This window comes from Lissotriton helveticus, chromosome 7, assembly GCF_964261635.1.
Source record: "Lissotriton helveticus chromosome 7, aLisHel1.1, whole genome shotgun sequence".
In the NCBI taxonomy this organism is placed as follows: domain Eukaryota; kingdom Metazoa; phylum Chordata; class Amphibia; order Caudata; family Salamandridae; genus Lissotriton; species Lissotriton helveticus.
Window position 1 is genome coordinate 1863489822 of NC_136068.1, and position 18396 is coordinate 1863508217.

Consider the following 18396-nt stretch of genomic DNA (forward strand, 5'->3'; position numbering starts at 1 on the left):
GGAATATGTTGCTGGTGCCTTTGCAGCATTGCAGAGCATATCCTCAGTTCCCTGTCCACCGCCCTTTTCATGCGGTGAGCCCGCCATGAAAAGGGTGGTGGAGAGGCAACTAAGGAGGCCCTAACAGTGTCCCCTGCTGATCCTGGGAATGCACCCAGGAGGATTTGCACCCTTGTTTCGGCACAGCGTGGCATGCAGTGACACACGTGCAGGAACTTGTTGCAGACGATCTCACGTTGGCAGTCTGTATGTTAGGTTCTCCTGTGAACCTAACAGACTGCAAACGTGAGAACGCCTCAGCATGGCCCACCTGAACAGGATTATACTCATAATCCGGCAGGCGGGCGGGAGCATCACAGCTTGGGTGGTCCTCCAGTGGATGGCGTTGTGCCGGCGCCACAGGAGGGCCCCCAAAGTCGTAATCAGGCCCTTAGTTCTAATTAGGAAAACGTATTTTTCCTAGAAAAATCAAGTTTAAGCTTCACAAAAGTTAAATATTCTTAAGTTATAGGTATAACTTTCATTTACAATTTATCCACCATCTTAAAATTAGTAGTGGACCTTGAAACACAGTCTTTTTTGATCGCTAAAACAGGCAACACTAACCTCTCTACCATGTACTGTGTTATGACAAATAATATCATTTTAGAAGTTAAAAGTGTTGAAATGAATGATATGGTTTCACATGCTATGAGTGACAACCTATTTTAGGGTATGAACGGTGTATAGAAAAAGCCATGAGTTATTGTTAATGTATTGTGGAAAAGTGAGGTGACAAGACTATGTCCGTAGTGCATAACATTGTAATTTGATTTGAAGTGGAAATTATAAGTTGAAAATATAATTGCAACTTTACAATTTTTTATGTGTGTGCGTTTTAAGTTAGGTTTGTATAGAAAGAATAAATACATAAGGTATGTCTAACTATAAATCATCTATAAATCATCTTTTAGCTTTATTGTTTTCAGAGTACATTGATGTTTTATGTTTTTTTGCCCTAAGGTAACAATGACTCACACTCTTACCATGCACAGCTAATTTCCTCATATATTAAAACACTCATAACATCTTATATGACATCATTGATACCTTTTCGGCAATATTTTCTGTAAAATTATGGATGAGAAAACTGTGTATGGGAGGGGCACGCTTGATAGTTACCTTAGGGTATGAGTTATAGTTACTTGATATAACTCTAACTATAACAGCTGAATTTCTATGGTTTTGCAGGTTCAAATTCTGAACCTAGCTATACCGTTGCTGTAGCAAGATGTTCCTTTAGCCACTGAAGAACAGTCACAGACACACTTTGAAGATATGCAAATATTATGCACCGACTCAAGACTCTATTCCTGCATTCTTCTGCGCTAATGATTTCCTAACACAAATAAATATGGTGCAGGTTGCACAGCATGACAAATATTCTTTTTTCTGTTGTAGAGTGCGGCTAAAGTGCCCTCCCACCTCTTGGACCCCTGGGGAATTTAAACTATATGAAACCAATGTATGTCCAGGTTTTAGTTTTGTTTTTGTTTTGTCTGTATCTATTACTTCACATTGCTTCACATATGCTTCACATATGTTGGTTTGCACCAGTAATGAGCCCATCTTATCACTAATGCAGTGTGTGTTGGCTTTCGATTGTATTGTAAGATTATATGGAAATTGTTTGAGAACCTAAATCACAATTTATGTGTGGAGTGCTCTACTAATTACAATTTTACTTGCAAAAACGGGCTATGAAAAATAACCAATGTCTCTCTACCATTTCTCACAGATATAAAGATGAGGGAAGTTCCTCATATAAATGGCTGGTATAAGCTTGTGCAGTGTATCATGGATGCACAGTTGATGGAGCCACACACATAGTGTACAGCCTTGAAAATAAGTCACTAGAAATTTTGGTTGATGGTCCTGAAGAAAGCCAGAAAACCTATTTGTATTTGATTGTTATTGCTTGAAACAAGTCAACCCTAGATATCTTTGTACATTGTATACTCTTAGGACATCCTCACTTGGTGTTAACCTTATTAATAAACCCTCAGTAAGGAAGTACACAATCAGTATAGGGATGAACTATATGCATTTCGTATTATGTATGATAACATAGCACCCTCCAATAAATAGAGCTCCCCTTACCAAAATCGTTTAGACCACCCAAATACACTAGGGCCACTAGGTGAGAAACTGAGGATGAAGAGAACCAGCAGTGGTAGTGGTGGGTAAGAGTACTTTATTAAAATCAATTGGTTCTCCCTTTCCCCTCTGTTGAAGAGAGGGTTCAAAGAGGCACATTAACAAGAGTTCCTCCCTCATTATCATGTTACTTGTTAATGTTGGAAGCTGAGGCAACACTTTATCTTTGCTTCTGGCATATTTCTGATATGAGACTAAATACTTGTGCTTTGAATGATCATGGACACCCTGGAAAACTGCCTATGTCATGTCAACTCTTGGCTAGTCCTCCTCACATTGTTCAATGGTCAAGTCCTATGGAGAAGTGATGATGATGAATTTATTTGGGAGTATGGTGATTTCAAAAAGGACTTAACATTTAAAATTAGTGTGCAAAAGTCTAAGCAGCAGGCTTAGGATGTGGACATAGAAGGAAAATTGTTCGAAATGCAAATGAATAAGTAATTAATTAGGGCCTCCTCTTGAGAACTGAAGGACTCCATAGTGAAAAACATTTATATCTATATTATGATTCGAATTGCCAGTTAAGTGCTATGTATGATTAGTTCTTGGTCCCAAATGCCAGAATGTTTTATTCTGAGATGAAGTGGGCTATGACTTACTTTTGGTGAAAGAAGCCCTTACAGGTGTTTACTTATTAGACTAACAGAGCAAAGTTTCATCTCCTACCTACTTAAAAAATATGTACCTAGAAATTAAACACAGGGGATTGGGAGTTTGAACTACAAAGACTAGAGATTTACTTTGCCATATCCCACCCATGCACCTTCATTATTCAACTAATATGTTTTTAAATATATCATTGCTGCATATATATTGCAGAAACATAGAAAGCAGTTTGTTGTATGTTTAAATTATTAGTTAATGTCAGGAAGAGTTGTTGTCAAAGTATTTTTGTAAACTAGTTGCAATTTTCCAGCTTGTTTCCAATCATCTTTATGGAAATGCCACTATGAGCTGCTAAACCAAAATCACTACAACAAATCATTAATGTTTTGGAAGGATGCTTTGTAAACTCAAAGGAGAGGACTTCTACCTCGTAAAAGCACTTGATGATACATAATGCTGTGTGAGAGCATTACCTATTCACATTAAGATTTTTTAAACTGGCCTGAAATCAAAAGCCATCCAACTGACCCACAAAGACAAATAACCTGTACAAAGTATAATGTCAAATTTCACTTCCTGTATGACGGCCATACAATTGAATCGGTGGGCCAGCAAGATACCGCTTCACACAACCACTTATATGGACAACTGCAGGAAAACAATAACAATAATAAAAAGAAACATATGGTCGCTATGGTAACATCTATACTGGCCATGACAACACCTCACTCATTCTTGGTTTCTATGAATCACTGGTCTTCAAACCAATGGCCTCTGCCACCTGTAAGAAAATGCCTTCATTAAGACTAATTGTTATCGTTGCTCACATATACACGGCAAACAAATGAAAGCAGAGTGTAGTGGGAAGCTAATTGAATGTCCCACTTAAAATATGGGTGTAGGCTTGTGCCTCTTACACATTGTTTTAAAGTCAAAATTGACATTGTGGTGGTACTTGCTTCAGTGATTCCAAAGTGCAATGGGGGCTTCAGCATTCCAGTTCACATGTACATTATCCTATATATTCAGGCTAAACAACAGACTGTCTAAATAAATACATAACAATTATTCACCTTATTGAAAAGATCAGTTTTGCAGAGTGAGTAAAGGTTGAATGATTCTGCACCTGGAGGGATAAAGCTAAAAGCTCTTCCAATAAGCCCCGTTGACAGTACACCAATATCATGCTCCCTTAGTACTGGGGTGTAATACAGCCGGATGCCAGAGCTGTCTTTCCGCCCTTGAGGAAAAGAGACACACAATACTTGTGTTAATAAAACAGTTTTAATACAGTAATAGCATTTCTTTCAGAGTTCAGGTGGACACTCAATGCCCTTAACAGGCTGTATGTCTGTTATGACCACCACAATGTTTGGCTACCATTATTTGGGATTTCCTTTATTTAGACCTGGTAAGGATTTGTGCATTTATTTTCAATATTGCACTTCATTTTTTAAATGGCAATATGTTGTACTCTTTTAAATTGTATTTATATTTAATAAATGTATTTTCAATGTTTATATATGTGAATGCACACACATACACATCCACTTATAAAGAGAAAGAGGGGCAGAGACTGAAAGAGAGAAAAAGACGGAGAGGGTTAAAGTGATGTGATAGTTAGGTATGGAAAGAAAATTTTAGCTAGGTTAAAATAACTGAATTTCACAGACAAAAACAAAGCTGTATCCACCCAGCCCCCTTATGGCCATTTTCAAACAGTTTTTTGGCATTCTCGGAATATGTTCCAAAGTTCTATAATAACGGATGCAACATTTTGTTCAGAGTTGCAGCCAGCCAATCAGATCATGTAAAAACCCTGTAGCTGCCACACTTCTGTTAGGGTTGAGCTAAAAAGCATCAGTACTTTCTCTATTCTACATTTTATGTATCATCTTTTACTGAAGTTCATGAAATCACTCTGAAACAGTTCCAGTGGGGCTCATCTATCCCTATTTGCAATTTATTGCCTACTGTTCCTATAATTCATTTGCATCCTATCTCACATTGAATGTTTCCCCGGTGTGCAGGCGTGCTGTAACATGTCACGATATAATGCACTTATCATTCTGTCACATTGAAAAAGAATGGAGGTGTGAGGTAACCAGTGATAAGAACCGCCTTGCCATTCAGGTGTCAGATTGTAGGAGCAGTGGTCTCTACTGGAGCTTCATTTCTGCTCAGTGCAGAAAGTAATGAAAAAACACACCTTACTCCGCAAAGTGGGAACAAGAAGTGGTTTTTATCCCAGATCATTATGGTAGTTGACTTCTCCAACACTTTGCATTGAGAGAGGATTTAACCTGAAAGGTCACTGTGCTTCAAAGATTAGACTATCCAAATGGGTTATACTATGCTAATTCAGAAAATCCTTTTGTAATATGAAGTGTCTAAAAAAGTTGTTACGTGCATCCAATGCCACTGTCAATTCCTTTTGTATTGCACATTTTAGGATCCTGGTGCCTGACCACACAATATGTCTTTTGTGGGCCTCCTAGGGTTATTAGCCTAACCTTCTCTCACAACACAGAAGCTTACTCACAGGCTGGCAACAAAGTAAATACAATTCTTTACCCTTCTTTGGTTAGCTGTGATTGGAATGGTAGAAGGGGAGCCAATACCAACTGGATATAACACCTCAACACAACCAGAGGATCAAGAAGTAGCATGCCTTTAGATTAATCCCCACTTATAGCTCATGTCTGTCAAGTGACCTGAAGATAGTGCCCTCTGTTACATGAAATATTCTTTAAAAGACTAATTGTACAAAGGAAATGATGCTCTTGCTACCAGTTAGAACTAATACTCCAGTAGGGCATTGCATCTAGTTATCATCGATGCACCCACCAATAAAACTTCTGCAACATCTAGAAGGAAAGTCCAATGTTCATACCAACCCTCTCAAAAGTTGTCTCTACCCCTGCCAGCGATAACTAGTTTTTTAAATCTGGTCTCCTAATGTACTATTCAAGGGACATGCCAGTCTAAACATGCAGCAGATGTGCATATGAGGGAGCATTTTATATTTTACATCTGGAAGAAACACTCCAAATGGACCTATTGTGTTATTATGCAGCAGAAACCTTTAAGGAACCTCAAATTTCTTAAAATAATTTTTTAAGAGTCCATTTTCCTAGGATTGTTCTAACAACATCCTTGTTTATTTGAACTATTGTCAAAGTAAATGTACATTTTAAAATACTATAACTCTAATATTACTTTCTGATGACTGCCAAAGCAAGCCCTCCTTGTGTTTTTACGTTAGGACACTTAGAAAATTACCTAGGGTGTATGCTTAAGCACTTTCTAAAACTCAGGCCCTCTCTCTTTCTGGCATGGGCACATATGTAGGCACTTTCCCTATTGCAACACATTTCCTTCAGTACCTCTGTCATTGCATTAGCTCCATGGAACCCAAAACAAAGGGGCCCTCCTCATGCAGATTATTGTTCAGCTGGCTATGCTGAGTATGTCTGAGCTCTTTTATTTCTCTACAACATCATGCAGGTACTGCTTTGGTTATAAAATACCTGGACCGATTTTAAGGTCTGATTCTCTCTTTTCATACTGAGGCATCTGCTATCTAAAATGTCAGACTAATTAGATGACTACATATTTGAAGTTTCCATATTAAGTCATGTATACACAATGCCTTTAACCCTTTGTTGGTTGGAAAAGTGGGGTACATCTTTACAGACCATTTGCCCTTGGGCCTTTAGAGTATTCCCTGTCATTATCCCACTGCTGCTAATGGGCAGGTTTGCAACATATAAACTACAATATAAATACTGAGCAGAACACCCAGTACAGATGGGTGTTTATGATTATAATTTATATTTGTAATGCAAGAGCCCACTCATTGCCAGAGTGTTGTTTATTGATATGTGAGTATTTAGCTTTTCAAGAGTTGAGGCCCATGTTTGACCTTCATTAGATTTCTGTTACATGTTGTACATATAGACATAAATAAGAAGGTTATTTTTCCGATTAATGTTTCTGTACAGTGACATCTCAATAGCAGCATTGATGTTATGTTATGTTAAAAGCACTTATAGAGCACACGTTCACCAGACGGTTTCATGGCGCTAAGGAGAAGAGAACCGCAGGAGGGAACTAGATTAGATCACCATATGCTTGAATACATTACCGTGTCTTAAGCAGTTTTCTAACCTGGGCATAGTAAGTCACTGATCGTAACTCCACAGGGAGGGGTTTCCATAAGTGAGGGCCAAGATGGCTAATCTAGAGCCACCGTGCTTCTTGCGTTAAGAGGGCCTTGCCAGCAGGTTCAAGTGGGAAGATCGCAAATCTCCAGAGGGGATGTAGCGTTGGATCTTGGAAGAACTGAGGGTTGCACTATTGCTGTGAAGGGCTTTAACCCCTTAATTGCTGCCGTCGGCCAACGGTCGTCACGGCCACTACCTCCCCAGTGCTGCGCACGACCGTTGGACGTCCATTCAGCACTAGTTCCAATGGACAGCGCAGCACTGGGGAGGTCTATTTACAACGCTTTAAAGGGGTTAAAGATAGTGCATTCTGGCTTAAAAGCACACCTCTTGGCCACAGGTAGCCAATGTATATTCTTCATTAGAGGTTTGACATTCTGGCACTTAGGTAGATGAAAAATAAGTCTAGCGGCTTGATTTTAAACCAACTGCAGGCATCTCAGTTGATAACCTGGGATGCCAACATACAATGAATTAGCATAGTCCAATCAGGAAATAACCAAAGCTAAGATTACCAGGGTCAACGTTTCCCTGGACAAGAATCTGCTGAACTTTCTTATTCTCTGCAGTTGGAAGAAGCTAGCAGTAACCACTGAGCCGATCTGGGTGTTCATGGACAAGTGTTTGTAAATCACTATTCCCAAACTTTTGGAAGAACTAACTGGCACAAGGGAGTTACCAAAAAAGGTTGGCCAAACTTTGGAGTGCCACGAATTGGAAGCCCAGACGTGAGAATCAGCTCAGTTTTATCTGGGTTCAACTTAAGTTGGTTGTTATTCATTCAGTCACTTATAAGATCATGGTGGCTTGAAAGTTGGATACTGACGATGCTGAGGAGTTGATGCCAAACACCAATTGAAGATCATCAGCATAGTTGTACGTTCCTATCTTGCTTTCTCTCAGGGACCAAATTAGGGGACAGAGATACAAATTAAAAAGGAGGGGGAGAGAGAGGAGTCCTGGGGAACCCCACATGTCAATTCCCTCTTTTTGGAAGAAAAGTTACCAAGCCGCACTGGTTGAAACCAATTGCTTAGGACAAAAGAGTGCCATTTCAATGCCAGACCCTGGATCTTAGCATTACTGACACGGTCGATCAGAATAGTATGATTGATCGTGTCGAATGCAGCTGAGAGGTCCAAAAGGACCAGGGCCTGGGGAGCGCCATTGTTGGCCTTATTCCTAAGTTCATCCAAGACTGTAAGAATGACAGATTCCGTAGAATGGGCAGGTCTAATTCCTACCTGGTGGGAATCTAATATTTGAGAATGTTCAACAAATGAACTCAAACAGTTTGCCACATAGGTCTTGAGGACTTTGCTCAAGTAGGGGACTACTGAGATGGGGCGATAATTACTAAGGAGTGACGTATCCGTGCTTGGTTTCTTCAAGATAGGAAGAAATTTTGCACTCTTAAATATATCGGGAACAATGCCAAGGGTGAGTGAGTTGTTAAGAAATGAGAGAGGGGGATCAGAACGGATAGAAAAAGCTTCTTGAAGTACATGAGGGGGACATCAATAAGTGGGAGAGCTGGAGCCAACCTTTTTTGGTAGATCGAAGTAGGTCTCCTTTGAGATCGGGGGGAATTGATTCATCTGGACTAGGTTCTGGCAAGTGTTTGAAACGGATGTGGGAGGAATAGAAGAAGGGATGCTGGCTTTGATGGCAGCAATTTTCTCAGTGAAATATAAATTAAGAGAGTCACATAGGGACTGTGACAGGGCCAACTTCGGCGTGACCCTATCTGGGTTAGAGAGCTTATTAACTATGGAAAAGATCTCTCTAGATTTATCGGTTCAATTAAGAATTTTGTGAGAGAAATATTCTTCCTTAGTGTGGAGGAACTCTTTTTTATATTCTTTCAGGAGGGTTGAATAAATGGCTCTTGTCACTAAGATAGCGACGCCTCCAGCTGCGTTCAGCCTGTCTTAGAGCAAGTTTCTTAATTTTTAAGTTGTCAGAAAACCAACTTTGCGACTCATGGGGTCTCAAGATCTTTATTTTCTTGAGCGGAGCGACACATTCACTTGCCCTCTCAAGCCACCGTTTGATGCTCTTTCCTTGGGACTGAAATGACTCCTGAGCGGAGGGGGACGTGTCAGTTAAAAACAAGCCAAAGAGATCCATATTCGTGTATCTCCAATTTCATGACGTTAGATTTGTTTTATGTTGAGGTTTGGATGGGGGAGCAACAGAGAGGAAACAAGTTATGATATGATGATCCGACCAAATACATGGGGAGATTGCGGGAAGGAAGATCTCCAGGTTAGCTGTCCAAATTTGGTCTAGAATATGCCCTTTTATGTATGTGGCACCCCTTACGTGTTGGGTGCAATTTATCCCAACTAAGCGGTCTGTCAGTTCCACTGAACTGGAACTCTCCCTTGCATCGTTGGGCCAATAGTTGAAATCACCAATAATCAGCATTCTGGCATGATTGATAACAAGATGAGATATCATTTCACCCTATGCCTGGGGAAGCAAAGGCATGTGCTGGGGGGTCTATAAAAGAGGACACAAATAAAAAATGATGATGGGGATTTAAATTTCAGGACTAGGCTGTCGACTAAGGGTGAGCTAGTAACCTTTAGAGAAGTGAACTGATGACCCCTATGGATATTAGCTGCAACCCCACCACCCACCACATTTTGCAGTCCAATCCCTGAGGGGCGATTGGCCTGCAAAATGTAAAAATTATCTGGTAATGCTGCTAGTATATCTGGGACACATTCCTTCGTAAGCCACGTTTTGGTAAGGAGGAGAATGTCAGGCTTTGATTTATGATTGTTTTTAAGCTTCTGGTTGTGTCTATTAGTACTGTCAGTGAAAAATAATGAAAATGCTTCTTTCAGGAGCTCCTGAGACCTGACCCAGTAGGAAAACTTTCAGCAACATGGCCTTTTCACTTAACTGAGATTTTTGTTAGTGCCGGAATGCCATTGAGTGATTGCTGGATAAGTAGGGCAAAACATCTTTGCTTTTCGTATGTTCAGGTGGTATCCTCTCTCAAGTTGTGATATTCTTCTTGAACTTGCTTTTGTATGCTAACTCAAGTTAGCATACAAACGTTAATTCTTATTCTGCTTTGCAAGGTACAAGGGCAAGGTGACTCAATTAAATCATCTTAGTATCCATGATCCTGAGATGACTGGAGTCCATGCCAGGGTCATGAACTAGAGTTGTCTAACAACAAGAGCTATCAGTGCCACCTGGTTTATCTGTCTAATTTGCACTCAACAGGCCTGCCTTTATAAAAGTTGCTTTAATAAACAATTGAATTAAAACAAATGTGGGCAGGACAAAGCCACCAAGGCACCACTTCCTTGTACAGTATGATTTCTATTAGGTGACCTTCAACAGCAAGATGAAGAGTTAATCAATTTTCTCCAAATAGGAGTAAGAAAGCCTATTATAATCTCATATGAATAGAAAAACCACCAAGTGATGGGCGCAGTTCAAGAATTGGTTAATAACATGGCCATGGACTCTGATTGTAATCACGTGGCCAAGGTCAATACTTATTATCTTCGAGACCTCCCTTGTGTAAGTAATTCTAGGTTCTCAATATGATGGTAAGCTCCTACTAAGATAAAGCAGAGGAAGATGAGGAACCTTTCACATGTCTTTAAAAAATAGTATATTGTTGAATCTGTTAAATCTGGATGAGTGTTCACTTTTGTGGTAGGCCTCAACATGCTGAAACTATGGCACCTTCACTCAATTAAGAGATATCTGCAGCAGGTTCTAGAATTAAAGATTTGGCACAAATGTTCTTTGGTCTGCTCACACTAAAGACTGTGGGCAATGGCTCTTTTCAGAAGTAGATCAAAGCTAGTAATGCAAACTATGAAAAGCATGTTATAGGCTCATGCAGCAAATTTTACAAAAGGGTCTAAAGTCAGTATTGGTCATTCTCAAATACCAACATTATGGTAGATATTAGAAAAGCTAGAGGATAAACAACAAGAAGCGAAGGCTGGTTCAATTGCCTACTTGAGCATGAATATTTCTGATTTGCAGACCACGCCAAGAGATTAGAACTTAAGAGGGGTGGATAACTAGACAAGTTGAAGGGTACTAATATGCCCAAATTTATACCACATTTTAGGTGATGTCTTTCCTACATTTCAGATCAAACAAATACCAAATAGACCTAAGCAAAAAGCAACAGGTTCCAGGTGAACCTGTATTTATATAGTGAATTTCTTTTTGTTTGTCATCCATAGATCTACTGATACAGGTGGCAGAATTTATAATATGATACCCTTATATAGCTATATATTTAACTGGTTCATCTTGTACATTAAAGGTTACTGACTTAATCGTTGTCAACTCTCAGTAAATGGCACCAGGATAACCATATTTCACAATGCAGAACACATTCACAGGGTCAATGTAAAGGCCCTCCTGTGCACCATATCTGCCCTCCATCATGCCGCTTCTGGCATTAAATTATGTCCTTTGAAGCATTCCTTCTCCTTGGATATATGTATGCTAATATAATGAAAGCACTGTCTAGATTTCAGAAATGGACAGTTGTATTGTGGGAATGACGACAACTCTGTAAGAGAGAAATATGTCTTCTTTGACCAATTTATCTGAAAGCCAGAAGAGGGTCCTTTCACCTTAAATATTTCAAGATGTTTTTTAATGAAGGACTTTGGTACTGCAAAATATAAAAGAAAAGGAAATAGTTACGGAAACTGTGAAATATATCTCCAATATATGAGGCACCATAATGACATACATAATTAAAATAATTTCAAATATCAAACAGAAAGTTTGCCTCAAATTAATATTACAATTGATGTACTGCTTCGAGTTGGTGAGAGTCATTTGAATGTATTGTGTATCTGCTTAGTTATGTATTTGTTTTCGCCTTTTTTCCTAATTGGACACATTATCATTTTTCAGTTTGGTGCAAGAAAATGCATTAGATTACCATGTACATGAGTACTGTTACAATCATGGAGTGTTGGATTCAATAATCGGGAATTAAGAAGCCTATGAAAGGGGCAACATCTGTGATCCCAAGGAATATACTTGATAAAATAGTGCATGCACACTTGAAGTGAAAGAGAGTGACGGTACCCACACCCGAGAACCTACCGCTTTGCAACTTTACGTTGTTATAGTGGATTTCTAGTCGGACATAGTTTGGAGCGACACCATTACCTAGCGGGATGCCAGCATTGTTGGGGAATGTGAATGCCTGGCAAGGAAGAAAAGAATATCATTATAACAACATAGAGACAGGGAATAAGCAGGCCATGTTACTGATGTTCAAAGGATTGTTTTATACACTGATGCATCATTTGTAAAACAGTAAATGTGACACACACGGCATTTTGAATTAAAATACATTTACACCAAAATGTGACAATGTGAATTATGTAGTGCAAATATAGCTACCAAGCAATGGAAGCAGAAGAGGATGGTGTTTTTACAGTGTGTAGTAAAGTTTCGGAAACATGGACTGCAGACTAGCCCTTGAAGTTGTAGTGTAGTTCCTATTATCCCAATAGGCTCTGCGCATTGGAATAATACCTTCAATAGTATAGGCCTAGACCAGACGTTAACTAGGTCTACTACTGTCGATATTAGACTTAAAGTTTTGGGTTTGCCAGCTAGCTCAGAGTTCACTAGAAACTTTCTCGAATAGGCAAGGAGGAGTTGAACCTCCCTGGATAGACAAGAAGGGATTTAGTTTCTGACAACCATAGAACATGACAACTTTGCTCTCCCCTAATCAAGAGTGTATCTCTAGAGTCGTGTGAAAACAAAAGACGACTTATTTTACTCAGTCAGTACGTGCATTCTTAGTCTCACCAGATTGTAGAGAAAAGGAAGAGACGGGCGTGTTCAATAAAAGATGTTATTTATTGATCAGTCTCTTTTCTCATACAAGAGAAATGGATCGATATTATTGCAATACTTATGGTTAAGTAAAGTGCATACATTAAAAGCAGAAGTATAAAATAATACTGTAAAAACATTGATATGGTTTCTAAGCCATATGATGGTTTAAAATGGATAAAATGAATACATACACATATACATTTGACTAATCGTACTCAACTGGTGTTTCTAACTACGCCTACCCCGTGTACCTGACCTAAGCCTAATACGTGGGCGGGAATAGAAAGTTACAGTTTAAGTTAAGTTTGTTTTGCCAAGTGACTGACTAGAGAATTCTCTGCGAGGGGTTATTCAGTTCTGTACCTGGAATCTAGGATGAATGAGGGATGGTATCTCTCGTCTCTGGTCTCGATATTCCAGGCTGCCTGCGAGGGCTACCCGGAAGCGCCGGAGCTGGATTTCTCGGCAGGAGAAAAGGCAGCTTCTCGTTCTCAGCGCGTCAGGAAGGCGGGGCTGCGCCAGCGGGGTCTGCTCTGCTCTGGGCTTCGGCAAGTCTGGCTGCTCCGATCTCGTCACCACCGCGTGTGTTTGCATAGGGCAATATCGGTAATATTTATACCTTTAAGGTGCCGAGATTGACGTAAGGATGGACATAGATACGTCAATAAGGATGTCATACGACCTGGTCGTTAGCACATTCTTTTGCTGAAGTTCTCGATGAAATCAAAACAATGGCCGCAGGGTTTTTCCCAGGTCTGTCATAGGTTTGATTTGTTTTGAGAACTCCGTATGCCTTATCAGGGGCTGGAGGAATATCGCTTGTCTAATTAGATGGCAAGCGTTATGACCTAATCAGATAACACGTTCCTGTGTCGTAGTGTGGCTTTATCAGATAACGGTTCCTGCATCATGGGGGTTTTCTGCCTCATGGGATGGCTGCTAGTTAACTTGTTAACCAGAATAGGGTCAGGAATAGGGGGATCGATACAGAACCTATAGGAATACATCACACCCACTCCACGCTAACTATGGACATATTTACGAATCTATGCATAGTAAAACATACCGTAGGGTATCGTGTATACCTTACCACCCCAAAATACATAAATGCATCTTGAAATTATCAAATATATGGAAAAAACAGTCACATGTAACATATACACTCAAGCTGTAGAATAACGCTAAAGTAAGCACGCATATCTATACATTATCCCTAATTTGTATTTGAGAATTTACACATGAAATGGCTCTTAATACAGAAAAAAGGTTCGAGACCATTCCATCACAAAATAAAATAATTATGAACATACCAGCGGGCAGCTAATGTCTATAAACTATCTAAAATTAGAAATTTTAGTTCTCTAAGAATAGTCCTTACTTTAAGCAGAAGATAAGTGTCCCGAAAAATATGTAGAAGTATTTTGGGGCTGCTGAAAAAAGGTAGCCGTCCGTGAACTGGAGGGAAAATTGTTCATGGTATTTTGCTATTCTAGTTGAAGGCCAAATTCAGGGAACGCCGTGTGCGAGCTCGCTCAAAAGTCTCTATTTCTGTTCTGGTGAGAACATCATATCATTTAGACTCTCGAAAAAGTTGTCAACAGCTTCCTGGGAGAGTTCCACTAACTCGGAAAAAGGTGTAACCATGCATTTGTGCGCATGATTGTCTCCATTGACGTTTTGATTTGTATTGCTGACAGAAGGTCGTACCTTATCAATGCTGCTTTCATCTTGAACTTCACTACCCCTTAATCGTAGTGGTGAAGCCTCCACGAATGTCGTCATCAGGATTGGTAGCCGTTGAGGGCAGCACAAAGCATGAGCCTTTATTGGACTCAACAATGTTTCTGCATCCATTGGCGCATCTGATTGTAGAGTCAGACAGGTGTCTAACACGCTTTCTTCTCCGCATAGCAAGCACCTTAATACAGGTAAAACACATCGATGCCACATAGGTCGAAATGAAAGAAACCAAGTCATGTTCAGGTCTCTAAGCCGGGATAGTCCCAGGATTTTTGATATCCGGTCCCGGTATCCAATGGCTAGGATTGTTTCTTCCCTTGTCGCAGGAGTTTTGTCTGTGACAAGGTTTGCCATAACGAAATATAAGGACCAAGAATAGGATTCCTGCAATTAGTCCCAAAATGAGGGGAAGTCCGCCAAAAATCGAATGGACGAAATCTGGAAAAATACCCAGTATGGCTTTGAATGGTGTTAATGCCATCGAAAATACTGTCTTAAATACTTTTGGGACTCCACTGGTATCAGAAATATTTAAGATTTCATTCAGGATTTCTGCGAAATGTATGGGGGAATTAGTTGATAATAAGGAGTGAATCTCTGCAGTCGTCCTTGCGACTAGGAGATCATACGTTTCTTTTGATGACGTGAGCCTGGTCGGCGTCTGAAGAAGCACTGTTTTCATTCTTCTTAAAGTATCTATTCGAATAGAAGTAATTTTCAAGTTGGGCCATGCCCTTGCCTCCCTGTCTGGAAGGGAGCTGGGGAACAATAAGCGTCCACAGCACTTGACCTTCGCAGTCGTAGTTACGAGATAAGGAGTCCCGGGCATAAGACTACAGCATCTGCGATCTACAATTAGAATGTAACTCCCATTGTAGAGTCTTTGAAAGAATGGTTCTATCTCTGTTGCAGGTGCGCCTAGCTGGTGACATGAAAGGTTATTTGAGTTCCCTTCACAGGCTCCATGCAAACTAATTCCATTACACAGAAGTGTACCGCTTAGTGACATTGCACAATTATTGCCACTAAGAAACACTTTCTGTCCTTTATTACTGACACATGCATGTGAATAGGGCAGGTTCCATGTTGTTTTAATGTACCCTTTTCCCAATTTTTCGTACATGCCAGCCTGTATATATTTTTGGCAGTATTGAAACCTGAAGGTTGATATTGGAATATTAATTATCCCATGTATTATCCATTCACTGACAGGTCGTTCTGACATTGTCACTGGTAATCTCTCGAGTTTCTCAATGCTCAGGATTGTATAATCAGCACCCTTTTGTGCCATACTGATTTGTTTATCAGTAAGGTTAAAGATATTGAATAGTGACGTTGTGTTGATTAAACGCCAAGGCACATAGCCTGAACGCAGATTTTGTAACGTCCAGCCAAGCTGTACAATAGAACGCAATTGAGACTGGCCGTGTTGTAACAACAGTAAGTCTTGCGATAATATGTCGATTGCTGAAGACACAATGCTGTCCAGAGAAAAAATTCTGGAGGACAGAGTCATTAACCCATTGTCCACTACAGAAAGTGATTTTTCCAAATTAATACGGTCAATTTCCCGTATACTTTCTGCTGTCTCAATTTGAGTAACCTTCCAGGCCTCGTTGTATGCTGCATATACAGAGGCTGCTATGAAACGTTTCTGACGCTGTTTGCGCGGTCCCATAATGAAATCACGCAAGTCAGCACCAATAGTAAGTAAAGTTAGGTGTTGCTTAATTTCTGCCAGTGTGGAAGTTTGTAGCCACTGAAGGCATAATTTGCCCACACTGTAGGTGGTTATTATTCCTGGGTGTTGTCTTTGGGAATATCTAGGGTCTGGCCTGGTCATTTTGAACCCCTGTGTTTTGTTCAGGAATCTATCTTGACAGTTATTAGTATCTGTGGGCCAGATCAACCACTGTTTCCAATCAGGATGAGATCTGTTTTGGTTTAATACATAATTTACGCCTATCTCCTCATCTGTTGAGCTATTGCTGTTCATTGTTGGTTTTGGAATAGACGGTTTATTTAAGTCTTTGATTTTGGCTAAGCCAAGACAGGTAGTATGTTGAACAGTGTCATTTAAAAATATAATTTGTTCTGGGATCATGCAGGCTCTAAACAAAGATTCTATACCCTGTACTTGCCATTCTTTTGTACCCCAAACACTTTTTACTTCAACATTTTTGTCCCAATAATCAAAACCAAAGGTATTCATTTGTTCAAAGAATGAGTCTGAATATATCAATTTCGTGTTTGTTATCATGGTCTTTGTCCCTGTCTTATTTGACAATTTGAAATAAAATGTTTCAGCATTACTTGTGTTAAAACCTGAAAAGTATGAATATTTGTCATAAACGGTTCTTGAGCTTCCTTTTGGAGGGGTTGCACAATGTTCCCATTGATTATAATTTAAAACATTTCTAGGTTGTGCAGATCTATGTAGAAAATGGTTACCATAGTGGTTATAACAGTACATACTATCATAATTTGTCGAACCCTGCAAATAATCATGTTTGGTAAATTTAGCAGACATTACTAAGTCAGACATCATGTTATTTATACTTTCAAAGTCCCAATCATCATCAAATGAGCTTGGTTTTACAAAGTCACTCAACGAGATCTTAATTTGGTGTGGATATTTCAGGATTTCGACCGGACCATAAATTTCGTAGTCAGTTTTGTCCCATGCTACCCCACCCGGTATAGGATTGGCTGTGAAGTTGACTGAAGAAAGTTCTCTTTTCTCGACGTGTGAAGATGTGTGTGGTTTGAGGATCAAGTTGATTTTCTGACTTGCTGTGTCCATTTTAGCATATTTTCCCTCAATGAAGCGTCCCAAAGTTAGTATCATGATGAGCCAAAGTATGAGGATAAATGCACCAAAACCCACCCAAAATTCAATCCATGGAGAAATCAGATATGTTTCTTTTAGTTGTTTCAAAAGTACTTTAACTTTATCTTTAAAGGTTTTTGTTGATGGCTGTGTTTTTGATTCAGTGAAGCCTTCAGAGGAATCATCGAAGTTTATGAAGTAGCCGGATGCAGTTCTGTCAATTGTTCCAATTGCTTCAGGATTACTGTTTCTTGCATAGTCGTTTGTTACTTCATTATAGATTGGTGTGTCTCTGCTAAATGTTTTTATTTGGGTTTTCAGAGGTCTAAGTTCCATTGCATTGTTGCATAGTCCTTGTTGTGGTTCTGTAGGCGTTTCGAATGTGATTAGCCTCTTAGATTGAACCTCTGTGTTAGTAGCAAATCTTGGTGTTCTACTACTTCTCGGGAGTCCACTTGGCCTACTATTTGTTATCGGCCACATGTTGTGGTTTTACCAGGTCGATGGATACAACTCGGTTCTCCTTTTTACCAGCAAGCGGCGGTAGTACAACTGATCTTGTCCCGTTGACAGACAAGACAGGAACTGCTTTTCTGTAAGAAGGCCCAAATTCCTTCTTTACCGCGATCTTTTCTCTGACTAGATCCCCGACTTTTGGAATCCAGACAGGTCTTGCTGGGACAGGTGGTGGTTCTTCAGTGGTTGTTGGCTGCTGTTTCAACTTTATGTTGCTCAGGTCTTTTCTTGTTTCGTTTAAGTCCTGCAAAATAGCCAAATGATCTTTGATATCAAAGCTTTTTTCCTTTACCACTGAAGTCTGACTGTCGAGGTCTAAGACTAACATCCTAGTTCCAAACAATAATTCGTACGGACTGAATCCCTTCAGAGAATTTCTTGGCAAGTTATTTAGACTACGTTGGACACTTATTAGAT

The 18396-nt window shown here is 39.7% G+C and overlaps 1 protein-coding gene across 1 annotated transcript in view; it reads right to left on the reverse strand.

Moving 5' to 3' along the window:
* Positions 1-18396, reverse strand: part of LOC144770846 (putative DBH-like monooxygenase protein 2) — a 144052-nt gene that overhangs the window by 37123 nt on the left and 88533 nt on the right. The window contains exons 6-7 of the mRNA XM_078655626.1: positions 12144-12246; positions 3879-4045 (exon numbers count right to left, since the gene is read on the reverse strand). Of these exons, the coding sequence (XP_078511752.1) occupies positions 3879-4045; positions 12144-12246 (270 nt within the window). The remainder of the gene's footprint in view (positions 1-3878; positions 4046-12143; positions 12247-18396) is intronic.